Consider the following 26,981-nt stretch of genomic DNA (forward strand, 5'->3'; position numbering starts at 1 on the left):
TTTCCCTTTATACTGGTCAGGCCATAGAGTCTTATAAACACTTTTTGTTAGCAGTGTACAATTTACTGCTTACTAAAATTGCTTACAATGCTTTGGCCTCAGATGTTTGATTCAGGATCTAATAAAGAGCTGGTGATTTGTCAGGCTGTCACTCTATGGAAAAATCAAATTGTTTTGCCTGTTGGCCATCATCTTAGCAGTGGAACCATGGTGTTTTCACAGCCCTTGATTCTGTTTTCAGTGAGATCCCTGCCTGGAATGTAAATCATCATCCTCTGTACCTCTACCACATGTTTATCAGCAAGGGCTTTTATCCTTCAGAGGGGAAGTCAGTATTTGTTGTAAAAGTACTGGCTCAATTTCACAAAAAAAATTTCTCAGCACTGGAAATTGTTACCATCCCGTTGATAGACTAAGTTACTTCAGCAACTTTCAACCATTCCTCTAGTGACAGACACAGGGCTTTCATTTCTATGTGTCTCCAAGAGATCCCTATAGTCTAGGCTTCTATTTTTTTCCCTTTCTCAACTTGGCTTTGTGGATCACCCGTGCTTTTGCAATATTTTTGAATTCAATCCAATGGCTTTTCCATTTGGGAATTTGTAATGACAATATACACAATGAACAGTAGCCTTTTTCTAATGCAGGCACCATTGAATCTTGGCAGTGTAAAGAAATCATCCTGTAACTGCTAAAACTAATGGAGTTTGCTGTCCCATGGCTGTGTCCTGCTGCCCAAAACCTTCCTACCAAAATTCCCCCTTTTTGTTTGTTATCACTTCCATCACAAGGGAGGGACAGCACCATAACTTGGACTAAATCCCATTTAGCCTTAGACTGACCCCATGTAACCCACCCTGCAGTTTAACCCACCTGGGCAGGAAGTGGCCAGGATTAATCAGTGAGTCGCTACTGCATCCTTCCCCCTTTCAGACTTTGTGCACCTGGCTGAGTTTCAGTGAACCTGTGAGAATTCCTCTCTCCTGAACTGGATTGCAATTGACTGACAGGTTCAAAAGCTATTGAAGGTGTGCTGGAAAGCTAGAAAGCAGATTAACATAGCAAGAACAAATAATAAGAGAAAAGGGATCTTAAAATAGCAAATATTCACAAATCTGCAGTTACTGATGCTGAATAACAATGTCGGTATAAGAGCATATGGTCCTAAAATAGCTGAGAATTAATCTAGCTAGAAATTAGACAAAGGCTCTTAGTTATCCTTGGTGTTCTTGAACAGCCTTGCTGTAGGAGTAGCGAGAGCAAATAATCTACTCTGCTTTTCAGTGTATTTATTTTATGAATGGGCTTCTACAGTGTCTGTGCCTGGAGAAAAAAAAAAATCTTTTAAGTGTCTGGAAACATGGTGACTTTTTTAGTGCCATGCTCCTACCTTCCATCTGTGACCCTTCAAGAAAAAAAAAAGCATCCCAGACTTTTCAAATCCCTCAAAAAAGTTATAGCTAGATGTCAGTCTGTTTCCCACATATTTTTTTCCCCCAGTGATGCCATCTCTTCCCTGGTTGGGGGAATCCTTTTAACATAAGTCAAGGTCTTTGCAGTTTGACCTTTACTGCCTAGATAGGCAGTAAAATTGGATCTCAGAAAAAAAATGGCTTTTGCTTTAATCCTAAAATGTTGCCTGGTGGGTGGCTCTGAAGTCATCCTTCTCATGTTTTCAGACAGATTTGCTGTTAAACTAACTGAACAGAACTATGCAAGGAACCTCTTGGCATAGTTGGTCAGTCATCCAAAAATGAGGACAACAGCACAGGTACTCAGACTGGCTTTTAGGTCAGCCAGCTGATTATAGGATTTTCTTTTCACTGAGGTAAACCTTTTTGCAACACCAGGACAGCCTCACTAACTGTGCTGTAAGATCTCACATGGCCACAGGGGTACTTTACAGCTCCAGCTTTGGGCATCCATATTGTCAGGTTCTTTGGTGTGCTTGGAAAGGTGGACTTAAGCAAAACTCTATGGATGGGTAGGGATATGGATTTAGAGCTGAATTAATTCTGTGGGAATAGAGCAGACCTTGCAGGCAGCCGCACCCTGGTCTGTTTTATTTCTTCCATTTTAGCTGTGCAATAAGATTTCCATGTGTGGAGCTTCAGGTAGGCTTCCAAGGATCAGGTGCAAAGAGGGATGGAATGGAGATATACAAGTCCCTGGCTTGTCCTCCCCTTCCTCACTTCCTTGCCTGCCTTACTCTCCCTGTTCTCACAGGGCTGGTGAAGCTTTCCCGTTGCCCCACGGCAGCCACGCATCCAGGCAAGGCTTGCACCCGTGGGTGCCACAGACCTGCTCTGGCTATTGAAGGCCACCTGTGCCTGCCTGCCCATGGGCACAGTGAGCTCCGTGGCCATGATCAGCTCTGCCCAGCACCCACAGCTGATTAATTCACCCTGCTGGTACAGGTGCAGCTGGAGAGGCTCCTGTGGGCTCAGCCAGGATCCCGGGGATCCTGTACGTGCGGGTGGAGCAGCAAAGCCCCTGGTCACAACACACGTAGAACGCCCAGGGGCCCCCTCCCCCTCCATGGAAGCGCTGGCCCCGCAGGCAGGGGCTTCTAACAGGAGGTGGGAGGAGGATCTCTGGAGTCATTGCGGGGTTCCACTCAACCACAGCCTGCAAGGCACTCGGGCCCCAGGGGCCGAGGGGGAGCATCGGAGGCTGTGTGCGTGCTGTTCTCCGCTCCCAGGCTCGCTGGTGAAGGGAGCGTCGCAGAGCAGCTGCGGCTGTTCGAGCTCTCCTGCCAGCTCCACTCCTCCCCATGCCATTCCTACCTCCAGGATTTTTCCCTGACTCGCAGCATCACCATCCAAAAGTCTCCCTGGAGGAAGGTATCTGCTTGCTGGTTTGTCTCTTTATCCTTTGCCTCATCCGCGGGAGAAGGGAGGAAAAAAGCCATAAGCAATCAACTCGTCTGCTTTCCCCCGCTTTTATATTTCCCCCCTCCTGCTCCCTTCCTTCCGTCGAGGGGGGTAAAGTCCCCATCTGGAAGGAGCTTTTCAAGGTCCATGCATGGATGGCAGCAAATTGGAAGAGGTGAGCAGCCGAGAGAAGATGTGAAAGCTGGAAGGGCCGTGCCGTGGGAGTGGTCCTTGCTTTGTGTGCAAGTGAGGCAGTGAGTGTGCAGCCTCCCACTCTGGGTGCATCTTTTTTTGGATGCTGTGTAGTTCCCTGTGTGAAATGCTTTTTTGGCTAAAAGAAGAAGAGATGTCACATCAGGAGCTCACCCAGCGACTGACTACGGTTATCACCCATGTGGGTAAGGCATCTTTATTTTTCTTCTTACTACATTTGTGTGGATTTGGGGGCCCTGTTCCCCCAGGAGGTGCTGCTGCCTTTGTGTGACAATATTACACCTGTGTGTGAAATAGGAGCCATCAGCAGACTTCGAATCCCCGGCTGTGGGCAATTACACAGCCATTTATCGATGGTTTGTTTTTCAAGCATGTTTTCTCTGAAAGTAAGAGCAGCATGTCCTACCTGTGAAGCGATCTGTGTAAAATACCCGAGCACAGTTCTTGCAGGGAGGTGGTGGAGAAAAGGGGGTGTGGGAGGATGCTGGAGCAGCGGCAGCACTAATGTGCTGTGCATTTGCTTGTGGTACTGGAATAGCAGCTCATTCTCAGAGAATCTTTTCATGGCCTTTGCTGTTTCAGGATTTCTGGAAGATACTAGGACAGGGACAGGATCTCAAAAGCTTTTCTGTCTGTCAGTCTTGATTTTACTGTTTCTAACATTCAAATGCCAGTGAATACAGGTGAGGCCCTATGCTTTGCACTGACATCCTTATGCATCTGAGCTGGATACCCACCTGCTGGCATTGGGGACTGCACGACCAGAAACTGAGGAACCTGAAACTAGAAAGACAGTAGGAGATGCTGGTGATCAAAATATCATCTGAGAAAAGCCTTTGTGACCCTTTTTTGTTATCTGAGTTAAAGCAGATTACAGCTATGTTGCATCACATAAAGAGAACCTTTTTGTTGAATTGCATAGGAGCAAATTTTATAGCTGTCAGTGTTTGAATGGATTGTATGCTATGAATGCCAAAGATGTTGTACAGGTTCCTGAAATGCCTTTGTCATTGGCTTTGTTCAATCTGTATATGAAACAGAGTGTGACCAACATTTGGCTTTTAGACAACATATAAGTAAGGTTTTAGACCAACATTATTCTTTGGTTTGATATTAGCTATGGCAGCTGAACTAAGTTTAATAGAGCACGTGCAATCAGTATCTTGCCTAAAGAAATAGCACAAAAGCAGATTCAAAGTCAACAAAATATTTAGGACCAGGCCTCATCTCTCCAAAATCTTTTCCAGGATAACCTCAGCAGGAGCTTGGTGTGGGAGAGAGTATGATTGCCAGGAGAGCTTGCAGCAGCAGGGCTCTTTGACCCAGTAATGCCAACATGAATTGCTTTGCAATTGTGCAAATTCAGATTGACATGAAGTCACATGAATTAACATTTTTTTAAATGAAGATTTGGAATTCAATACGAGGCATATCCATTTTATTTTTTTTTTAGTAAGTATTTCAGGAGAGCCAAAAAGATTTGTATGTCTTCTGGTTTTCTTGTTAAACTCAATGCAGGTCCTGTCATCCATGTTGAGGACTCTCCTTGAAATCAGAAGGGATTTGTTAGAAGTGACATAGCATTATGTTACCTACTGTGTAATATACTATTGTCTAATAGGAAGTCATTCTGGGCACTAGAAATGTTGATGAACCTTTCCCCTGTTCTCTGCTGAATTCAAGACAGGTTTCTGGGTCATGAGGCTGATGCTAGAGAGTCTTATTGGTTTCCTGGAGGTCACCCAGCAGGCCAGTCCTCAGGAGAGGAGCGAAGGGCACGGATTGTGGTGTTTTATCCATTCCACACTGAGGCAGGAGCCTAGCTGATCAGCTTCCATCAGGGAAGGATAATCCCCATTTCCCCAGCCATTTGAAACCTACAAATCAGACCCTACTTATGGAGTTTGCCTGCCTCTTGGTAGGCAGAGTTCATTTTTTATTGAATCATGTAAGTGGCAAAAATAGTTGTGCAAAAATGGAAGAAAATAACATTAAAATATTTGTTATTGGCTGAAGGAAAAATGTTTCTCCAAACCCATGATGATGATGCACCATGTTTATGAATCACATGTTGTAACATGGGTGCCTTAGCTGAATCAGCAGTAGCTTATTGGACAAATAGTTCCCAGGAACCTGCAAGGGTCTCTTGTATTTCATTGGGAATCTTTACAGCTCAAACAAGTGAAAGGGCTCTCAGCCTTAGCAAACTGAGGGGATCCCTGGCCATTTATTGTGTTTACTATTTTTACAACTCTCACCCTCATATTGCCGCTTGGACTGGTGGGATTCAAACTCTCTAGAATGTAGCCAGCTCTTGGTTGGGAGCGCAGCTCCCAGCTCACCCAAGAGCAGGAAGGAAGAAATTTATTCACAAAATTTGCAAAATGTCAAACAAGTACTTTATAGGAATGTTAAAAAGAAAGACCTTTAAATTTTCAATAAAACCTTTATAGGATCATTTTGGTCTGTGTGAAGTAATGACACACCATTTTATTTTTAATGTGTCAATAAGGGTGTCACATAATTAATTGCCTGGGGCTCAACTTATCTGTCCTGGGCAAAAGCTTTCATCCCTCATTAGCTGACTCATGTTGTGTTACACAGTTCATGTGCTAGCAAAAAAGCTTCTTATCCTGCTACAGACTTCATACATACAGTATCTGCCTCTCCTGGGTCAAAATCAAAGCTTTGAAGGTATTTTCCTGCTCCACAGTAGCTCTCTTACCTTGACACTTTTCTTGTACCGACCTGCACAGTAGCACATCTTCACAGAGCGTAAAACAATGGAGGACCAAATTAGATCTCTTAGGTAGCCCTGTGCTCCCTCAGCCTGCCTGGCATTATTCCTGACTGTCCTGGTGTGGCTGAGGTAATGGGGCCACCACAGGTGCCTAGGACAGGAGTAGTTTGTGAATGCTAGCAGGCTTTCTGCTTACTATCTGAGATTCAGCAGCAACACTACCCAATCTTGTTACCAAAACTGCGTCAAGAGTCTTTTTTTAATTTACCCTACTTTCATTGAACTTGTTTGTTGGGAGGTGTTGGGGAAACACTCATCAATTTTGGAAAAAGCGTGTCCTCTGGGTAGGTGGGCAAGTGGCAGCTCTTCTGTGGTGGGGAGGGAAGAGCTTTGCAGGGTGACACGCCTGGTGCCGACGGCAGGATCGTTTGCCTGTGGGAACACGTACAGCTCTTGCAGCCTGCAAAGCCCACAGGAATAGGCTTTTTGTGCTTTCACTGCCCACCCACACTTGGCAGTTGGCCTCCAGAAATCTGATGCCAGCTTTGCTATGTGTGGGCAACATTCTGGGCACAGCTGCACACACAGGCACCTCCACCCAGTGCCCCATTTTCTGCAGATTTTTTTCTTAAAATGATTTTATGATAGGATGAAGCTGCCAGAACCAATGTGAGCTGTCTCAAAAGGTCAGCAGCTTGGCTCATCTCTTGCCAATAAAGAATTCCACATCACATAGAGATGGGGTTTTGTTAGAGGCTCCCCATAATTCTCAATGAAGTTGTAAGAGTTCCTTCCCTTTGAGTGTTAACTGGACCCAGATGAGCTGACTGTCAGTGTCCCTGGTAGGAGATGCACTGATGTGAATTTGCAGAAAGCACTACATTGCACAAATGTTACGTACAAGAAATAACCCCATACATTCATGTCAACTTTCATCTGATTTTACACACTTGTATTTCCCCAGTCTCTCATTTTATGGGAAAAAAAAAACAAAAACAAAAACAAAATGAAAAACCAAGCAGAAAGGAATTTAAACAACTTGATGGAAATAAAAAGGAAAATCACTAACTGAATTTAGTTTAGGATTGACATCTCTGGACTTAAAATTCCTATCTGTTAACCATGGTATGTCAATTCCTATCATTCTTGGCTTAACCACCAGAGCTGAGGAGCGGTGTAAAATACCTGTGTGTGTGAAGAGAAGCTGTGTTATAACTTGGGGCAGGAAGTAAAGGATGATACTGCATCCACCTGACTGTGTGAGAGGAATTTAGGTCAGCAGAATGGAATAACCCCAGTTGGCACTTGTCCGAGGCCAGTGGCTAAGCATCACAAGTCCCAGAATCTGCTTTATGCTACAAAGCCACAAATAATCTAATATGTCACAGCTGGACAGACAATTGCAATGTTTCTGATATATGTTTGTGGACATTAAGGACACAAAAAAGGATCTTTTAGGAAATTAACTTTTGAGATACCATATCAAATAGGCCCTTTGCTACTCCTATGCAAAGGCTTAAATCAAATAAAATTCCTCTGCAACATAAAATTCTTTCCTTTGTTTTAGAGCATTCATGCATTTCAGGAACTCTTTTTGAACCACAGATTCTGTGTCTCTGTCCTACTTAGGGATTTCTGGTGCACAGCAAGTGGAAAGTGGTCTTTCCACTGACTACACACACCAGATTTCCTCACCCAAAATAACATAAGGCATGGGAGGAGCATCTATCACTGCATTCCCAATAAAATATGACAATAGAAAACTGCAGAAATGGGTTTGCCAAGTTTACTTGGGATCTCATGCTTATAAGAAATGGTTGGTTGAAATTTCCCCATTAACCTACTTCTATAAAAAAATTGAGCTTTGATCACATTATCTGCGTCTTTATCTCTGTTCCCTGGTAAAGCTTTTGAACTGTTGGCCAATTTTTACCAAACTTGGTGAAGTGACAAATGTCAAAAATATTGAATTCATGCCAAGTATAAAAATAGTATCTGAAGAGAAAGATGAAAATAGTGAAGACAAGGGAAATAAGCTCATTCTATTAGACCTCAGATATTCCATGTGGGAGGGTGGAATGTGGGAAAGGAGAGATAATAGCAATTTATCTTTTTTAGTTTTACAGCTTAAAAAAGATACTTGTTTACTTTTTTGTTCATAGATTGTGGTTATTAATTTTACCCCATTCTATATGGCCTATTCTGTGCAGCTGTTTCACTGGAAGCTGTTTACTAAAACTGTTTAGAAGTGTTTTGCTAATGCTGCAAATTTTGTATCTATAAAAAGTGGAAACTAAGCTCTCGGAGAAATCCATGAAAAATGTGCAGATGTACATGGTGCACTTTCCAAGATGTAGAATATTGCAAGTACCACAGACTTGTTAAAAGGCCACATTCTAATCTGGTTTGCAGAGGCATTATCAGAAATCAAGATTATAAGAAACTGCTATGAGTTGGGATCCAGAACACTAGTTTGTCTCAAGGCAAAATATTTATGTGATAGTTTGGTCTCATGTTCAGAAAGACAGAGGTGACTAAAGAGCTTCCTAGAAACAGTAGCATGCATTAAGGCTGCTTCAGTTTCAGAGAGAACAGGTCAGAGATGTCCCTCTTCTACATTCCATCTTTTACTTTAGGTGAATATTTTTTCATGTGGGATGTGATCCTGGCATCCTTGACAGAATTTAAGAACACCTTGCAATATCCAGGTGTGATACTATTACTAATTACTTTCAGAGCAGTGGGCCCTAAGGAGAGCCATGCAGAGCCCCAAATATTAAAAGGCTGCTTACAGCCCTGTTTTCTCATTTACTGATACCCTTCCCAAAACTAGCTGTTACACCCTGAGCTTTCATTCTCATGCCAGTGAGACCAGGATGTTGGGGAGAAAAGGGAATAGGAGTAGCTATCCACCATCTGCTTGCTGCAAGATTTTCACACTTTCTACTCACGCATGTTGTGATGGCAACTGTTGGAGACAGGGAACTAGGCAGGATGGAACTGAGGCGTGATCCAATCTGTCAATCTCTCAGTCATTCTCTCTTTCAAAAGCCTCTGTATTGCTGCTGTTAAATCTAATGCTACAGCAGTCTCCCTCTGCCCTTTATTTTCTAATCTACCTTAGTAATGACTTGTAGGTGTTTGTCTGTTGGCATGGAGGAGTGTTTAACATGTGAGGAAATTAGTAAAGGAAAGTCAGGTGGCAGGATCCAAGTTTAGCTGTTAGTGGTGGTGATTCCTATGGTCCTTTCCACAGCTGTGCTTGCCAGACACCAGGTCCTGTACATCCTTAGAAGATTCTGCAGTACATTTTTTTAGTGCCTGGAAAATAGTTGGGACTCAAGTGAGTTATTCCAGGATACATGCTTCAGCTGCAAGGAAGTCTGTCTCTTTGCTCTTTGGGTCAGCTCTTCTCATGATTTTCCTGATGCTTCTCCAGGCCTGTTAGCCCTCTGTTGGCAGTTTTAGTGAAACAGAAAGCAGAAACCTCTGACTTCCAGAGCAGGCTCTTGCTAACACTATATGGTAGTCTAGTAGGGAGTGGGTTGGCCATCAAGTAAATTTTTTTTAAAAGAATGAGGTAGCTTAGGTCAAAAGCAAGGGAAAAATGATGCCATCATGCAATGATCTAGTCAGACTGTGGCACTTCCCAGTCTGCTCTTAAACTCTCCAGGGCAAGCCCTGGGTTACCTGGAAGGAGGAAATGGGAGGAATCTCCAGGGCAAAGCAAGTGCAGGACCTCCTCCTGTGTGAGGTCTCTGAGTCAGGCACAATGAGAGATGCTGGTGCTGGCAGAAGTTATTGCTTGCTAACAGGGCAGGCAGTAGTGACCATTCTGCATTGCTAAGGCTCAAGCTTAAAAAGCAAATATGACCAAAAGGAGGCAGAGAGGAGCCCCTGTCTGTTCCCATCTCTGTGGCAGAGGGGAGCTCAGCTGGCCTCACTGGAAATGAAACTAAGCTGACATCTATCACATTGTCTGGCAGCTCATTAAATACAAGGGCCTTTTTCCACCTCTTGCCTCATCTTTTATTTAATTCCTTTTTCTCGCCTTCCATATGGTGTCTAAATCCAAGAGTTCCCCTGAGAGGACTTCTCCCTGAGGGAAGCAGGATCAGGATTTGGGAGGGTACTTACAGCACCAGGTCATCTCATTGAGTAGAAAATAAACTAATCAATTCCATTGCTGTCACTCTTTTCCCCCTTCTGTACCACGTTTGAGGCCTCTCTTAGTCCCAAGGCTGGACTTAGTGTTTAATCTAGGATGAACTTTCCTGAATGAGGCCTAGGTGACTGTTAAAATAATTTTGACAGCACATGTCTGGTACATACTAGTCCTGTGTGTATTTTTCTCCTGTTCTTCAGAGCTGGGTGTGTGTTCAAGTGTCTGGGAGAAGAGAAAAGCCATACATGTTTTGCTGCTAAAGGCCAGGCTGGCCTTGTACCTCCCTTTAGAGTTGAGCACAGTAACAACTGGATTGCCCCAGGTGGTCAGTGGGTCAATGACTGGCAGAAATCTAAGTTCTCTGCAAAGCTGCCTGATCATGCTCATGTGAGAAAATGTTGGAGAATGATGTGAAAGAGATAACATGGCACATGGATCATTGCTAATCAGTGACTCACACTAACTAGTGCAGCAGAGCTGCCAGAACTGAAACCAAGGAACAGAAGGGAGACAGGGTGAAGAAACAGCCAACTCTTACATGCATAGATGGAAAAACATCAGTAGTGAATACCTTGAGTGGTCTGTAAGTCATGGCATGGAAGGAGGTACTGCTTAGGGAGCAGGAGCACTGTAAAAAGCTCTTGAGTTTAGTGCACCAAAAGACATCAGGCTCCACTTTGGCATGGGGACAGATGTGTAGGGGACAACTGGGTTGAGATCACAGTATCTTCAAGCTCCACTGTCATGTAAGCACAACACAGATAACATCTGTGAGTCCAAAAGCACAACTGCCTCTGAGGAATGATTGAGCTCATGTACTGGAGGAGGGCCATGTCCAGCACGTGAATTCAGGCTGGTGAAATCTGAAGCAACAGCATTCATTCAAGGGTGAAATACATTACATTTATATGCACCTACTTCTTGTATTTTGCAGTGCAGCATTGCAGAAAGCTGGTGCCTTTTCAGCAGAGGTTTGCAAATAACTTTGTATTAATGAATTATTGTGAATATAATTCTGCATTCATCCTATTTTCTATTAGAAGATTTCCTGCACTGTAGTATGGAATGAAGTCCTGAACTGAGACAGACAATCATAAATTTCCATGGACCCTAGGATTTAGGTTACAAAGTTGCTGTGTTCTGTCTCCATCTTTTCTAGCCATTGCAGGGATCTGACAGTACAGTACAATATCCCCCCCAAAAAAATGGCCAGAGGAAGGACAGACTACCAGGATCAATAATCCATGCTGTCATGAAATGATTGTCTATTTTGTTTGCCAGCACAACACCCATACACCCACACCCACACTCCTGCTCAAAACCAGCTTTGCACTTGCTGTGCATTGTTTGGTGTGTTGTTGAAAATGTGTTGTTCCAAAATCACTGCTGTGATGACCTTTGAGTCCTAAATCTTTTGGGCAATCAGGAGCTAAACAAGCACAGCCAAAGCACTGAGTGTCCATGCCTTCATGGAGGCTGTTACTCGTTTCAGTACCATTACTCTGCCTGTCTCAAAGGTGGATTGTGCCCACGGTTTGGCTCCAGTATAAGGTACTACCATCTCATAATATCTCTCCTGCTCTGAGCACACAGGGGCTTGTTTGGCCCTTCAAGGCAGCCAGGCCAGCCCTCTTTTCTATCTGCAGAGCTTCCCTGATTCCAGAGGTATATGAAAACAACACAGATTAAGTTCTCTGGGGACTTGGTTGCAGTAAGTGCAGGACTATTACAGTGAATGCAAAGGTGACTCTATGGAAGTGTAAACAGAGACACAAAGGTCCTTTCTGGAATGTTAGTTCAATGTTCTTTTGATTTTAAAATTCACTGATTCCTGACCTGGATTACTCAAGCATGGGAGTAAAGGTTAAATTTCTGCAGAAGCCAAAATCCTTTGAAACATTGCAAAGTGGTGATGGGAAGTGATCTGTCATCAATATTACAACAAAGTGGCTCTGATCCAGAAAGCTGCAAAGAGCTCTTCATTTCTGTGTGAATATGGGGAACTGCTGGTATTCAGCACTCCATGGGACCAGATATTTTTGTCTGAGTGCACTCAGCTGTAGCTGACCCAGCTGTAGCCCCTGCTGCAAATAGGTATAAGAGGCAGCACAGTTAGCACCTGCTGTCAGCATTGTCCTGGGTTCATATGAGGATCCCGAGTTCATTTGTCAGAGCTCAAGGAAAGCCATGCTGAGAGGATCTGGACTCAGATTCCCCACATCCGTGAGTGCAACCTGTAATCTCTGTGCTTCCAGTTACCTCCATCTGTGTCTCAAAGATCTTGGATGGAAACCAGCAGCTCTTATCCTGAGACTGTTTATGCATCCACCCGTATCACCTAATGCATGAGCACCCCAATAGTACTACAGAAGGGCTGTCATAGTATCAATCCATATATTAACACCATAAATTACAGAATTCATATGAGGAAGGCTGAATCTGCCACTTCCACGGTGCAGACTGTTGCCCAGGGCAACGAGATATGAGGGGCTGCAAACCATTTAGCTCTTGCTTCCTCTGCATGACCAGGAGCTGTGTGATTTCCAGTTTCCCTTGGGCAATGAATTGTCTACAGCTGGCCCCAAATACAAGAGCAGTTATCTGCAGTTGTGAGACATAAATACAAGACAAACAATGCTGATGTACACCATTGTGGGCTGCTTGGCAACAGCTGCTGATAGGATCTGACTCTCCTCTTACATGCCTTGAGCTTCAGAGATTTTGTACTCACATTTTACATTGGAAAACCACTTCAGGTTCAATGTGAAGAGGTGAAGAAAATCTGAAACCAGAGAGGGTGCCTTTCAGTATTTCAGGAGAGTGACTTTTGCTTTTAAGTTCCAAGAACTATAAGAATTTTAGTTATACATAGGTAGGCAACTAGCCCACAGTTACTGGCATCTCCAATTATTGTTACTGCAAGATCTCCAGTTTAATAATAACTTTCCAAGGATGTGCACATGCTGACAGACAGGTATTGAGGAAAGAACCACAGCAAACACATGCAGCTCTAGTAGCAATGATAAATGAAAATTAGATTATTTGGATGTGAGAAGTTTGAATTTGCTGCCTGTTAATCATATATGTTACAACTTTAACACTTCAAATGCATTTTTGTCTGATATGGATTTCATATTCTCACCGAATTGCTGTGGCTAGAATTACTATCAGGAGAGTTTGCTTCTTGTTATCAATCAATAATCCTTCACCTAACGAAGCATGACTATAAATATTTCCCCTCTTTGAGTCTGAAGTTCACTGTTATCCATTACACTGTGGTTCAGAGGTCTCTGAAGCCAAGGCTTAATTTTTGAAGGGATCACTATTGGTGTTTGCAGAATAAAAGCCAAAGCTGATGAGATACATAGGAGCCATACTATTGATCTTGCAATATCCAGAGAAAAGGTTATTTCAAACTGAAATAGCTGTGGCCTTAGCATGACCCTGAGCTGTAAGCAGGTGCATAACTGATCAGAGAGCTCTAGCAATTACATGCCATTTGTTGGTGCAGGAAGGTTCCTGGAAAACCCTGATTAATCCTTGTTATGGTGATCAGCTTATTCTGTGAAAACTGACTTCCTATTTTTTAAAATGAGATTCTAAACTATTCTCACCATTTCATCTGTCTCAGATATTTGTACTGTTATCTGTGTCTAGTATCTCTTCCCTTTCCACATTGAAGAAACTAGGAGAGGCTTCACAGCTGGCTTTGAAGTCACAGTTCAGTTTGAGGTAAACTTTTTAGTAATTTTGTTGATAGCTCATAAAAATTCATCTTCCTGGTTTTGTTTTCAGTTAGAGGAGAATGCAGTTTCAGCAATGTGCAATTGTCATTTTGTATCATGTTGAATTACACTCTGGCTATAGATCAGGGCCTTGTGCATCATTTTGTCTTGAATGGGAGCAGAGAGCTGGCAGCAAGAGCCCTGTGAGGAGCAGAAGTGGTTGGACAGAGCAAAGAGCAGCTTGTCAGTGATATTTTGTGCCCATTCTACCCCAGTATCTGCAACAGCAGCTCTGTACAGGTGCACACTGCCTGCCTCACTGTTCCCTTCAGAGCTGAGATGTCACCACTGCGAGGTTTTCCCAGTCCAGCAATGGGAAGCAGAAATGGAACACAAGCAGTTATCCCCTGAATCCTCTTTCCAGCAGGATAGCAGGGCAGGGCTGCTGCCTGGGGAAGGGGTGTGTGTGTGTGTGTTGGTCCCAGGAAGAAGCTGTGCCAGAGCAGCCTCCTCTGCCCAGGGGGAAGGGGCAGAAGAGGGCACAGCAGCGCTGTTTGACACTGCAGTTCCCACTGCCCCAGACCCTCAAGGATAGGGCCAGACCCTTCCCGGATCAGCTGAAGGGCAGGATGATACCGAGTTGGGCAGAGGAGCCTCTCTCCTTCAAGCCCCTTTTCCAAGAGATGTGATGGCTCTGCCGGGTTTGCTACCCAGGAGCTGCTCTCCGTTGCTGGAGAGATGCGGGCGCTGCCAGCGCCGCCTGTTTGCGGAGGAGCCGCTGGAGGGCGCGGGGTGGGGACCCGCTCCCTGCCCGAGAGGGACACAGGGACCCGCTCCCTGACCCGAGAGGGACACAGGGACCCGCTCCCGACCCGAGAGGGACACAGGGACCCGCTCCCTGCCCGAGAGGGACACAGGGACCCGCTCCCTGCCCGACAGGGACACAGGGACCCGCTCCCTGCCCGAGAGGGACACAGGGACCCGCTCCCTGCCCGAGAGGGACACAGGGACCCGCTCCCTGCCCGAGAGGGACACAGGGACCCGCTCCCGGCCCGAGAGGGACACAGGGACCCGCTCCCGGCCCGAGAGGGACACAGGGACCCGCTCCCTGCCCGACAGGGACACAGGGACCCGCTCCCGGCCCGAGAGGGACACAGGGACCCGCTCCCGACCCGAGAGGGACACAGGGACCCGCTCCCGGCCCGAGAGGGACACAGGGACCCGCTCCCTGCCCGACAGGGACACAGGGACCCGCTCCCGGCCCGAGAGGGACACAGGGACCCGCTCCCGACCCGAGAGGGACACAGGGACCCGCTCCCTGCCCGACAGGGACCCGCTCCCGACCCGAGAGGGACACAGGGACCCGCTCCCTGCCCGACAGGGACCCGCTCCCGACCCGAGAGGGACACAGGGACCCGCTCCCGACCCGAGAGGGACACAGGGACCCGCTCCCTGCCCGACAGGGACACAGGGACCCGCTCCCTGCCCGACAGGGTCCCGCTCCCGGCCCGAGAGGGACCCGCTCCTGCGGCAACAGCATTCGCATGCAAAGTACCGACAGCACTAATTCGGAGAGAACCAAGGCCACCAGAGATAAAAGCGAGATAGGGGCTGAACCTTTGAAAATGGGGTACCCAGGTTCTCTATTTAAGCTTGTCATCTAAACTGGGTTATACTATAGAAGGACATTACTTGACTACGTTTCTAAACTGCAGGCCAGGAACAGCAGAGAAAGCAGCTGAAAACAGCATCACCCACAGCATAAGGGGAAGGGAGTGGGGAGTAGGGAGGCTACTGCCTCCTAAATGCAGTAGCTGAAGCACTGGATAGAAGGTGTCTTGGTGGAAGCCTCAGGTGAGAATGCCCTGGCAGGTCAGGCTGACTGGTGTACTGAGGACCCTGTGACTCCATACTGCTGCCAAATGCTAAATACTCTCAATAGAGCTCACATGCCCTAAAATACCTGGCATGTCCACTGCCAGTGCTGGTATCAGTCACTGAGCCTGATTATAAAACTCCTTGTTAGCGTTTTGTTTTTATTTTACCAAATTAGTTCATTCTTAACAGTTTCAGTTCAGCAGCCTTCACTATGAGACCTGCTGACCCTGAATGTATGTATAGTAGCAATTAGGCTGATACAGATAATACTGCAAAATCTTAATGAGCAGAACTCTGTTTTAAATTCAATGTTGGAAAGATGGGGATATCTACAAATGGTATAAAATAACACTGAGAAATGCTCTATGTGCCATGCTTAAGGCTACATTCAAGAAAGGGATATTTCTCAGTATTTTAGTAGATACTTCTATATTTTCTAGCTTTACTGTAGTAATTGCAATTGATCTTAGACAAACTCTATGAATACCTTGGGATTCAGTTCCCAGTTGAAGAATTTTTTCCTTATGCTTCATTATTTGTATTGAGATTTTAAAGTTCACTGGTGGGTCCTTACCAGTGCTTCTGATACAACTAAAAATATTGGGTTTATGTGGTTTGTTTTACAGTTGATTGCTAATCTTGAAGCAAGTATATTTAAACAAGAGACAGGAAAATATTCTGTAGAATTATGTGCATTTGTGCTACAAAGGGGCAGCAAAGAAGTGGTTAAAGAGGGGGTGAAATTATTGTTGAGCAAATTCAAAGGGCTCTCAAGCCAGTGGGAGATGTGTGGATATATGCTTTTAGCACATTCCTCCCCATTTTTAGGCTCTTTGTGGGGCAAAACTTGAGGTGAAATTATTCTTTCCCCCACAAGCTTTCTTCAAATAGTTCTCAGATGCATTCTCAAATATATATAAGCAAAAATATTCTTCTTAAACTATATCCTTTTATTGGCAATTAGAAAGGAAATAGTCTATTTCATGGGAGTAACAATTTCTCTGTGGTGCCAGAGTGCTCAGCTGAGAATCACTGGAGAAGTACAAAGCATTATTTAGTGCTATATGCCATGAAGTGAACTTTTGCTGGGACTAAGGTCCATAAACGGATGTGGGATTTAGATACATTTTATTATGTAAATCTTTGCTGGTCAGCAGAAAGCATTTGTAATGAGGTTTCCTGACAGACTAAAGAGCAATTTCTTATCTCATCAGAACACTGCACCACTCAGCTTTAGGCAATTTAAGTCCATGGTGCTGTTGAAATCAAAGCACTGCCCTTATTTCATGTGGGCTGGAGGTCTAACCTTGTGCAGACAGTGTTCAGCACCTCCCAGCATGTGAATGCTGCATGTGGGATGCTTGGAGTTGGCAGGCAAGGTCACAACACTAGTGTGATGTTGCAGGGAAACCCTTGTGCTGCTTCCTGTAGGAAAAGTTCACTCAGGTGCAGCTCTATACCCTTTCTGCACCTGAGGCTGACTTACAGATGTCTTTTTTACTGTGTGGGCATACTTGCCTGTTAATATAGATCCATGAATAATTTTAGTCTTGGTATGAAAGGAAATGAGGCTTTCATGCTCATGCTTTTTCTATCCCAGCTGGCACTTTTCCATATAATTTTAGCAGCTCTTGCCTGGTTTTGACAAAGGATTGAAACTCATGGTTTCCTGTAAATTTATCCTATTTACATATTTGAGATTGGGTGTGATGACAAAACCCAATAACTGTGCTGGCTGTGGAGGATAGGGAGAGGACTGGGGTGTTGTGGTGTGTGGTAACATCTTGCCCTGCTGTGCCTGGTGTCAGGTGCAGTGCTGCAGGGGGGAGAGGTGAAGGAAGAGCACACATGGTGCACACTGGTGCACGTGCTAGCAGATTGTCCATACCTGTATTTTCCTGCTTCACACCAGGCTTTGGTGTGACCTGAGAAATCACCCCATAGATTGTGTTTTTCTAGAACCTTGAATCTGTTCCAGCTGGTGGTTTAGAGACAAAGCTGGGATGGGTAAATTGGGCTGGGAATGGTGCAGGGGCTCAGGCTGTGAGTGGACATGAGCAAGGAGCAGCTCTGCAGTACAGTGTACTGAGCAGGACAAGTTCCTGTTACCTGGGTAGGTGTGTGCAAGCATCCAGCTGCCCTGTGTGGTTGCACTTGTGGATGCACACAGAGGAGGTTCCAGCCCCTCATTTGCTGGTGCTCAGCACAGAGAGATGCCTGTGTGGGCAGGTCCTTCAGGACAGATGTCTGGTTTCTGACAGCGGTCCTGGGCCAGGGGGAAAAAAAGGAAGTGTACTTCACAATTGCCAGAGCAGAGGGAATAACTCCTCTTGACTGATTTTATCCTCAGCTCCCTAGATGAACACAAGCCTTGTCCTGGGGATATTAAAGGAGTGTGTTTGATGTGTATCTGCCAGCTGAGAGCCCAGTAAGGTGAAGCCATGTCCAGGAAAGTCTCTACAAGAGCTTCTTTTTCCGTTGGACTGCCCAGAGTGACTGAGTGAACCTCAGTGCACAGACAGGCAAACAGGGAAAAATCAATAGTCCCTAAGGCCCAGTCTCCTACCCCTTGTGGTAACTGATGTTGAGTGCTTGAGAGATGGCAAGAAAACATTGGAAAGGCCCTTACTGTACTTTGTAATGTGAGAAGCTCTTTCTTCCTGTTCAGCTAACATTTGGCCTGTGTCCAAAAGCCTGGAGTATCAACAGCCCTTGTGATGCTCACAGATGCTATTTTTATCCCTGTGTCTTTCTGGTTCTCCTTTATGTGTTTCAAGTTATGAATTGCAAGCAAAAAAAAATGCTGTTTCCATCGGGGAATGTGCACAGCTGCTCCTCAGGGAAAGAAGCTGACCTGGTGGTCTTAGCTGCATGGATCCAGCAGCTGTTCTGCATTGGGAATGCTCCAGAAGTTCCTTGTAGGGAGGAAAAGGTGAAGGGGGAAAGAAAGAGGAATAGAGCAAGGAATCCAGTGCAGTGCTCTGGATGACAGCAAGGATCAGGGTTACCATGCCCTTGAGGTGACTCAGTGTGTCAGTGGCAGAGTACAGAGAGGACAAAACACGTTTCCCCCAATGTCCAGAGTCTGTCCTTTTCAGCTGTCATGGTGCTGCTGGAGGGCCATGACACAAAGACTGTGCCCGTGCACTGGTGATAGGGTTTAGGAGCTGGAGAATGGGGCTCTGATGTGCCTGGTTTTATAGATCACAGCCTTCTCTGCATTACCCAGCGTCTCACTCATGTATTTCTTTTGCATTTACTTGTCTCTCAGTTTATTCCCATGATTTTAAGCCAAGAGCCATTTAATGGTTTGGGTAGAATGCTCAGAAAGACTCTTGGTCTCACGTAGGTCTGTAACCATTTTCATTGTCAAGACTGGAATCATTTTGCATCCAAGCCGAAACCATGGATCCAGCTAGGGTCTTTACCCCCAGGGTCTTTACCCCTGTGCCAGCTACACTTTGGTAACTCTGGGATCTGTTTGTTTATCTTGCCAAGCAGAGGCCTAGCAGGACAGAAATGCCTTCTGTTCTTTGTGATCTGCTCTTAGTTGCAGAGATCAAGAGAGCCAGGTAAAATTAACCCTACATGTGCAGCAACAATTCATGTCCACTGCTTGGCCTGGGAAGATTCTGCTCCTCTCCTGATCTCTTCAGAATCTTGTCTAATCCAGCTGTGACATCATTGGCTTTGGGGTTTCTTTTTGTCTGCAGTTTTGTTTATTTGGTTTGGATTTTCTTCTTCTTTTTTTTTTTTTTTTTTTTTGTTTAATGATGGTAATGGTCCTTGAATACCCTTGATGTCTTCACAGCTTTGAGATGACAACAAAAGTTCCTTGGCTAAGGTTGTCCTCTGATCTTCACTGCTCACTCCTGCTTTTGGCAGTTTACGTGGGAGTTCATGTGCGTCAACAGTGGCAGAATTGTTGTTTCCCTCTGCTGAAGGTGACCAAAAATGTTTTGCTTGTCCGTTAAGAAATCACTTTAAGCAGATCAGTGTAATGAGATTCTGAAGCCATATGGCACTGGAATTAGAGCCTTCTAGTGCAGGAACTGTGTGTTGCAATTGCAGCAGTGCTGTGCGCTACAAGGAATTTCAGGAACAGAGATGTTTTTTCCTCTGCTTATTCCTTTAACTCCTTGGGGTCTAAAACCATGCCTGGGATGTAGCCCTTTATTAAAAAAGGAGGGAGAGGAAGTCCTGGTCTGCTTTTTATTAGTTGGAAGAAAATAAATGAAAGTTAATAAAAAGACTGGTTTCTACTTTCTAACTGAACACTGGAATGGATGTTACCATTGCACCAAGAGAGCTCTGAAAAGAAACCTTTGTGTCAAACTACTGAAATGGTTTATCAGATTCAAGATCTGGAAGATGGGGAGGCAGAAGGAAGGTTATTGAGCTATATGCAAAATGAAAATGTGTTTCAGCATAGCTATCAAAGATTAGTTAAAACATTAGCTAAAACATCACGAAATAGGAAAATGTGAAGCTGGGGTTTCAGGAAAGAAATAGATATTATTTTCTTACCTTCTGTGTGTATCAGTCTTTATAGTGACATTGGATTTAGATTACTTATTTCTTAGATTTTTGGAATACTACATACTAGATGGGGGGAGCTGCTGGTCTTCATGAATAAATAAGACACCTTTTGCTGTTGGGTTTTTACATTTTATTGTCTAAAATGTTGGTGGATAAGAGAGGTAATTTTTTTCAGTCTCTTCTACACTAAATTTTCTTAATGGTTCTTGCAAGGCTCTGATGGAAAAGCAATGCCTGTTTCCCCTCAATTGCTTTAATGACTGTGTGGGGTAAGCTGCAAACAGCAAGTGTTTTACAGTATTTTCTAGCTGCCTCATTTACACATGCAGCAGAAGCAGACTCCTCTTACTCCTTCCTCTGACACATAATGCTGTTCCCAAACTCAAATTTTGATTCTTCACAAGAAATTATGTCCCTTGGGCTCAGCATCAAGATCCAATGTGTTTGTTGCATGTTTTGTGCTTAAGAGTGATACCAACCATCACAGCACTGCTTTTTGAGGCAGAAGCATCTTGTTTCATGAGAAGAGATATGGGGCTTAAGCGGATTTAACTGAGCTGACTTTAAATTTGTTGCCATCCTCTGGTCACACAGTCATGGCAGCAAGCACTTTCCAGCAAGCATCAATTCCAGGGCAAACTGGTATTTCTAATGAAACTAGGAACTAGTGCAGTTCTGCAGGCTGTTTTGGGTAATGGTAACTGAGGGTATCTGGGTCATGGGTTGTGGGGTGGGGATTTTTTCTTTATTTTTTCAAAATTTTTAATTTCTGATTACACTTTCTTACATTTATTTACTTGCTTATTCATTGACAGACCAACCCAGATTATGTTGCTAGGCAATGCTGGCAATTCATGACCAATTTTCCAATCATTTTTCTATGGGTGTTTAGAGCAGCAGGAAAGTAATGCCCTTGCATTCTGTGTTATTATGGAGAAGAGCCAGGGAAGCATGCTGACCGTTTTCTGTACCTGTTCCCTGCACTACAACCTTCTTCTTTCAAACAGACTGGTACCTTTCAGCTAATGGAGGAAACCTGTGAATTCCCCATCATCCATACAGAGTGTGTGTTTGGTAACATGTTACATAGAAGAATTCCTGCAAGGCAGCCCTCACTGCAGCTCCTGTGCAGACACAGCCAGAGCAGTACAGAAGAGGTCATTTTTGTAGTAGGAAACAGTGTTCCCATGTCAGTGTTCCCATGTCAGATTTTCCATATGTGTCAGGAGAAGCTAGCCCAGCTTGTGAATGGGACTGCAATGAAACTTACAGTAGAGCAAACAGATCCTTCTGTCCATCCATCACAGCACTCAGTCCCTGAGATGACTCTTATGTGCCTTGTTACTAAATGTGTAGCAGCTGCAGCCAGCTTATTTTTGTGTCTGGAGCTGGGTGATGGCAGTGGTACCCCAGGCAGCAGAGGCTTGTATTTAGTATTTAGTATTGTAATGGATCAGGCTTCCCTAGGGAAAGACTGGGAAATTATTTTAGATCATTTCCCTGTTGTGTGCTGTGTGGCTACCTGTGCTTCCAAAGCTCACATCTAGGGCAGATTTCTTCTTGCATCCACTTCCAGCATCAAGTCTCCCCCTTGGAATGCAGCATGTCACAGATCTTCCTGTTCCTAAGCCATGTAGATACTGGTGGGGGGCAGTGAAGGGTGGGAGACTGAAACATATTTCCACAAATGCTGGATTCTCCCTCCTTGTTTATGTCTGTGTGCAGGGTTGAAGTGCAATTATTCTGTGTATGTCAGACATTAATATATTGTCAGAAAACTTTATTTGCCAAGGTATATCATGTTTGTCCATGTAAGGAAGGACACCTTGAACCCTTGTAATGAAAGAGAAGAGGGAGGAAATGTTTAAAGATAAAACTGCAGGGTTGTGTTTCTAGTTTTCTTATCTCATCATGACAGTTTTCTACAAAGTATTTCTGTCTTCTGTGCCACTGGTCTCCCTATCTGTAAAATATTGCTCTCCCCTAGGGATTGCTCTATGAAAGCTCTAATAAATATTTTACAAATGCTAATGAATCAGGTTATTCAACAGTTCAGTACATCAGTGTTCTCACTTTGCAGGCAGGGTTTTGGCAAAGACAAAGAGCAGGAGAGTGAAAAGCTTCATACCACATACCAAATTTGGAGGTGAGAGTAGTAAAATCTTTTACCTTTAAGAGTGGAAATGTCCTTTATAGCTTCATTTCATCAAAAGAAGAGGTTCTGAGACTCAGTTCTCAAGTCTGGTAGCTGTTTGACTATATGGCCAGTTTGTGTGTGCTGGGTTAGGAAGCTTAAACATCTCTCCCTGTGTGCATGAGGCAGCAAAGCTGGCTGGGGAGAAGCTGCAAGTTCATGGAATGGGAAAGAAGTAGGGGCAGGTGAGTTGACTTCTCTGTATTTCAGCTTACAGGCATTCAGTGCAGTCCAGCCAGTTATCCAGCATTTTAGTAATGGCACCATAGGAGGCTTTTTTCTCCTGGATATCTTTGTCCCCTCTAGGTCATTCTCTGATTTGGATTAATTAGCCTTCTGCTTTCCCACTCCACATCTAGGAATCAGCTGTGACCTGAGCAGGCCACAGCTGAACTGGATGTTCTCACGCTGTGTAAAGTGCCAACAGGTGTTAGTGACTGAGGCATAGGAAGGCAAAGGTTCTCAAACTGTGTGTAAGATCCTTGCAGGAAACTCATTGTGTGCTCAGGTCACTGCAGTTGAGCTCTGGGTGGCAGCTCAGCCCTGATTCATTGGGTTCTCACTGTATTCTTTGCACTGTCACCAGTGCTGGCCTTGTGCCTGTTATGCATCTCGTGTGCAGTCCCCTGCCGATCCTAGGGAAAGCTCCTTTTTAATTCACTGTATCAGGATTGAATGCTCTCTGCACTCAGTTCCCCAAAAACTAGTTTCTTCATAAGGCTGTCTAACCAGTGATTGGTGTTATTGTAATTGTTAAAAGGGAAAAAAAGTCAGCTTAAATATCCAGCTTCTTCCAAGGAGGATTTCTAAATGAATGTTTCAAATATCTGAGTTTGGTGTCTAACTAATGGATCCAACTTCTTTGTTTAAAAAAAATTAGTTGGGGGGTTGCACAGCTAGCTGAGCATGTCTGCCAACAATATTTCCCTTGTCCTCCATTTGCTACTCTGTTCATTTCGATTATCAGATCTTATGAGCAGGGACTGTGCACAGCAGCAGAGGGCTTTTCTGTACAGTTGCAGCCTCCCAGTGCCACTGCCAGACGTGTGAGTAATTGGTTGAGCAGCTCTGCAGAGCAGTCTCCTTGCACCGTCCAAGCTGAAATGCAGAAGTAAAAAAATTCGTTCTCAGAGATGAAGACTCATAAAATCATAAGCCTGAAAGGAAAAAAAAAATCATGAAGAAAACCCTTTTCTCAAAGAAGAATTCTTTGTCAACGTATCTGGCATGCTCATTAAGAGTCGTTCTGTGATCTTGCAATGTGCTTCTGGGATCTTCTCTCTTCATTGTTGCTTATAAGACAGCTTTAAATTAATGATAAGGAAGCCATTCAGGGCATGGGCTGCGCTGAGGTTCACAGCTTTCATTCTGAATGAGAGATTAAAGTAAACTGATATTGAAGGCAAGGAGGGAGAAACAAACACAGTCAGTAAGCCTATAAAAGTCTTAGCCAATTGCAATGGTGAACATCCTGCTGGCGAGGGTGACCTTGAATGAACTAAGTGGGATAAAGTCACCAGGCTGGACTGACAGCTGAAGAATCAGGTTGGATTCCAGCAAACAGAGAGCAGATTCCTGACAGGAGTCTCCTGAGCTGTGGCAATGGCTTCTCGGTGTCGGAAATGTGGACAACAGGTCCCCAGGAATCTGCCTTTCACTGCTGTCCGGATAACAGAAGGCGAAATGAAATCTTACCATGATTTTATAGGAGGATGCGTTAGGCTGGAGCGCATGGCAAAGAAAGGTATGTGTAGCATCTTTAAACAAAATAGTATCTTCTCGAAGTGGTAATTGCATTGCATCCCCAGGCAATTTGCAAAAAGAGATTATATTCTTCATGCTTTCTCTGAGGAGTCAGTGATAATTAAAGGCAACTGGCTGGATTTGGGTATCACCTCAGGTGTGACTGCAGTGTTTGACTTGGCTGTATATTTCTGGGATATTTGCAGTGATTTGACCTAAAGGAGTTAAAATGAATGTTAGACTAGTTCTGAATAAACGTTTATTTCATTCGAGTGTAAGACACTGAGTTTTCTGTATATGTCAGGAGTAGGTATCTGTTGTGCATGGAAAATACTTCTTAAAAATAAATGTAAAGAGCTGGAGCAGTGGGTGTCATGACCTAGCTGACCCTGTCACCCTGTGCTCCTGAATTACTATGTAGAAGGTCAATATCTTCCTCTCTGTAAAGATTTTGGTTTCACTGTATTTGGAAAGTAGCACAACAGAGTTTTTTGTGCTCTGTGTGAGTCAGCCCAGGTACAGGGCAGTATTCCACTCTCAGGGGGCTGCTAGTATAAGGTACTGGTACCTAGCAATTTGTGCTAACTGCATGCTAACTCTGAAGTGGAGTGATGCAGTTGAAATCTAGGCTGTTGACTGTCTATTCACATATCAAGATTGCTGAATCATAGAACACTTTTTCTCCGTGTCATTGAGAGGAAGATTTTTCAAAGAGCCCCCCTTCATTTTCCCTGTTAACTTGAATAAATACTTTGTAAACCTCATATCCAGAAATTTACAAGGCATTCACTAGTGCATGATGAAGACTCCCAAAAGCATGCAATATGACTGTACTTGGAAGTTAAATTGTTTATTATGATTTAATTAGCTCTTCAGCAAAGAGAGTTGCATTTGATCTGGTAAATCGAGAATATTCTGTAGAAAAAGGTGGCTCAGAAGCAGGGTATTGGCTGCAGCCACTGCTCACACACTGGGCTTTGCAGATGCTTTCTTTAACAGGGCTGTAATGCATGCACAATGTCAGGGTTTGAAAAGTGCAAAGCCAGTCCATTGTACCTCTGCTTCTATGGGCGATCCATCCATGCTGATCTTTGGGCTCAGTGCCTACCTATGCATTGTTGTATTTGGCTGACCTTTCAGTAACATGATGTTTCCAGTTGCACTCTTTGTACTGAGGCATTCCGAGTTCAGCGCGGCAGGGCAGAAATGTCTGGTATCCAGTAAAAGACAGTGGATTCATTGAAGTTCCTTCCTGAATGTTTGATCAGGTTGCTTATGGCTTTGTGGGCCTGTGGACCTGCTGGAGGCAGAGCTCAGGCATCTGCTGCTCTTTTTCTTCCTGTAGTAGAGACGGGAAGAGACTGGTAAGGGCTTTGCCATGGTTACTGTTCCCAGGGAAACACCTTCTCTGCCTCTCATGTTGAGAGACTACCTGGCATAGTATTATGGGTGGAAATCCCTTGGAAAATAATTTTTTGCTAGGAAACAGAGAGCATGTCAGATCAGCCTGAGCCTGTTGTCATTTTGTGAGGCAGAAAACATATTCTCTGCTTAAATATTAAATTCTGCCAGCAAAGCTGCCACAGGGGCAGAAGTTCAGTTATTGCTGAGGACAAGGTGCCTTCACCTGCAGGTATTGGAGCTATGTGAGTTGTGAGAACACACTGGGGCAGCTCCGTGTGTGGTGACACAGAAGGGGAGCTAAGGAGCTGGCAAGGTGGCACAGGACTTCATAAAAACATTGTGTGGGTTGTTTTCTCCTGCTCTGAACTGACTCTGACCTTGTGTTCATTGTGGGGTTTTTTTTTGGCCTGTGTTTTCTTATCTGTAAAGTAGGAATAGGAATTAGCTGCCTCCATAAAAAGTGGATCCTGATGATGTAGCTGTGACTAGTTCATATTACTACTTTGATGACTAGACCAGTTTCCCTTAGTTGTCTGTGCTGCATAAATGGAGAGGCAAAAAGATTATCTGTCCCAGAGAACTTGGATTCTGTCTGCCCCACCTAGTCCTACAAGCAAAGACTCATTGACTGCCTTTTTCTCAGGCTGGCTCTCTCTGAGCATAGTGGCAATGCAGGATCCCTGGGCCATGTTCTGGCTTACCATCATTTTAGAGGGAGTACCCTTTCTGCAGTGTAAAGGTTGAGCTGGAGTGTTGCTAAGGTCCAATTGGCAGATGTTTACTCAGTACTTCAAGCACTCCAAAATATGGAGCAATTTTCACCTTGCCCATCCCCAGGACACACACACAGACCATGCCTGTGGAGCCTTTTGAATATTCTGTTGCAATTTTGTCTTGTGTATTAGATATCATAATGGGAAGATATGGAAGGCATGCAGGTAACTACAGCAGAAATAGAGGCCACATGCTTGCAGTGGCCTCCAGGTTACCTGCCTTTTATCAGCAGTACCCCACAGTATGCAGTGTTGTGCCAAGCCATTCCAGTTCCTGTGTTCCACTTCCAGTCTGATCTTCCACATTCCTGGACCATGCAAGTTTCAAGGCTTTCTTTCAATCAATGTGATTTGTTCTGATAAATGGTTAGAGGTGTGGTAGTAGCCCTCTGTTCAGGTAAAGGGATAAAGATAGTGAATGGTCACAAAAAGAAGTGCTGCTGTGAGGGGCCAGCTGAAGGGCAGTTTCCTTGTGGGCACATGATGCCTGCTGAGAGCTCCACAGCCCTGGCTCCCTGTAACAGGCTATATGAGCTGCCTACAGGGCCCTCTGGGGTCTGATGTACAAATGGTGCTGTTTTGAATGCCACTATGTGACCTTGAGACTGGGAGCTGCAGCTCCAAGGTGCTGGTTATAGCACAGCATGAGAACCAAAAGGAAGGAGACCCCAGAAAGCCAGGCAGAGATGTGGGAGGGACTCCAGTCCAGGGCTGATCATTATTGGAGTGCCTTC

At 44.6% G+C, this 26,981-nt stretch overlaps 1 protein-coding gene across 5 annotated transcripts in view; it reads left to right on the forward strand.

Annotated features, from left to right (window-relative positions):
• Positions 1 to 2,691: 2,691 nt before the first annotated feature.
• Positions 2,692 to 26,981, forward strand: part of MCF2L2 (MCF.2 cell line derived transforming sequence-like 2) — a 154,359-nt gene continuing 130,069 nt past the window's right edge. For 2 of the 5 annotated variants that reach the window (XM_036388653.2, XM_036388654.2), the window contains exon 1: positions 23,623 to 24,071. In XM_036388653.2, coding sequence (XP_036244546.1) covers positions 23,930 to 24,071 — 142 coding nt within the window. In that variant the 5' untranslated portion in view covers positions 23,623 to 23,929. Of the gene's footprint in view, positions 3,272 to 23,619; positions 24,072 to 26,981 lie in introns of those variants that run through there. The other 3 variants (XM_036388655.2, XM_036388658.2, XM_036388656.2) reach the window with 3 other exon arrangements.

Source organism: Molothrus ater, chromosome 10 (genome assembly GCF_012460135.2).
Source record: "Molothrus ater isolate BHLD 08-10-18 breed brown headed cowbird chromosome 10, BPBGC_Mater_1.1, whole genome shotgun sequence".
NCBI classification, from domain to species: Eukaryota; Metazoa; Chordata; class Aves; order Passeriformes; family Icteridae; genus Molothrus; species Molothrus ater.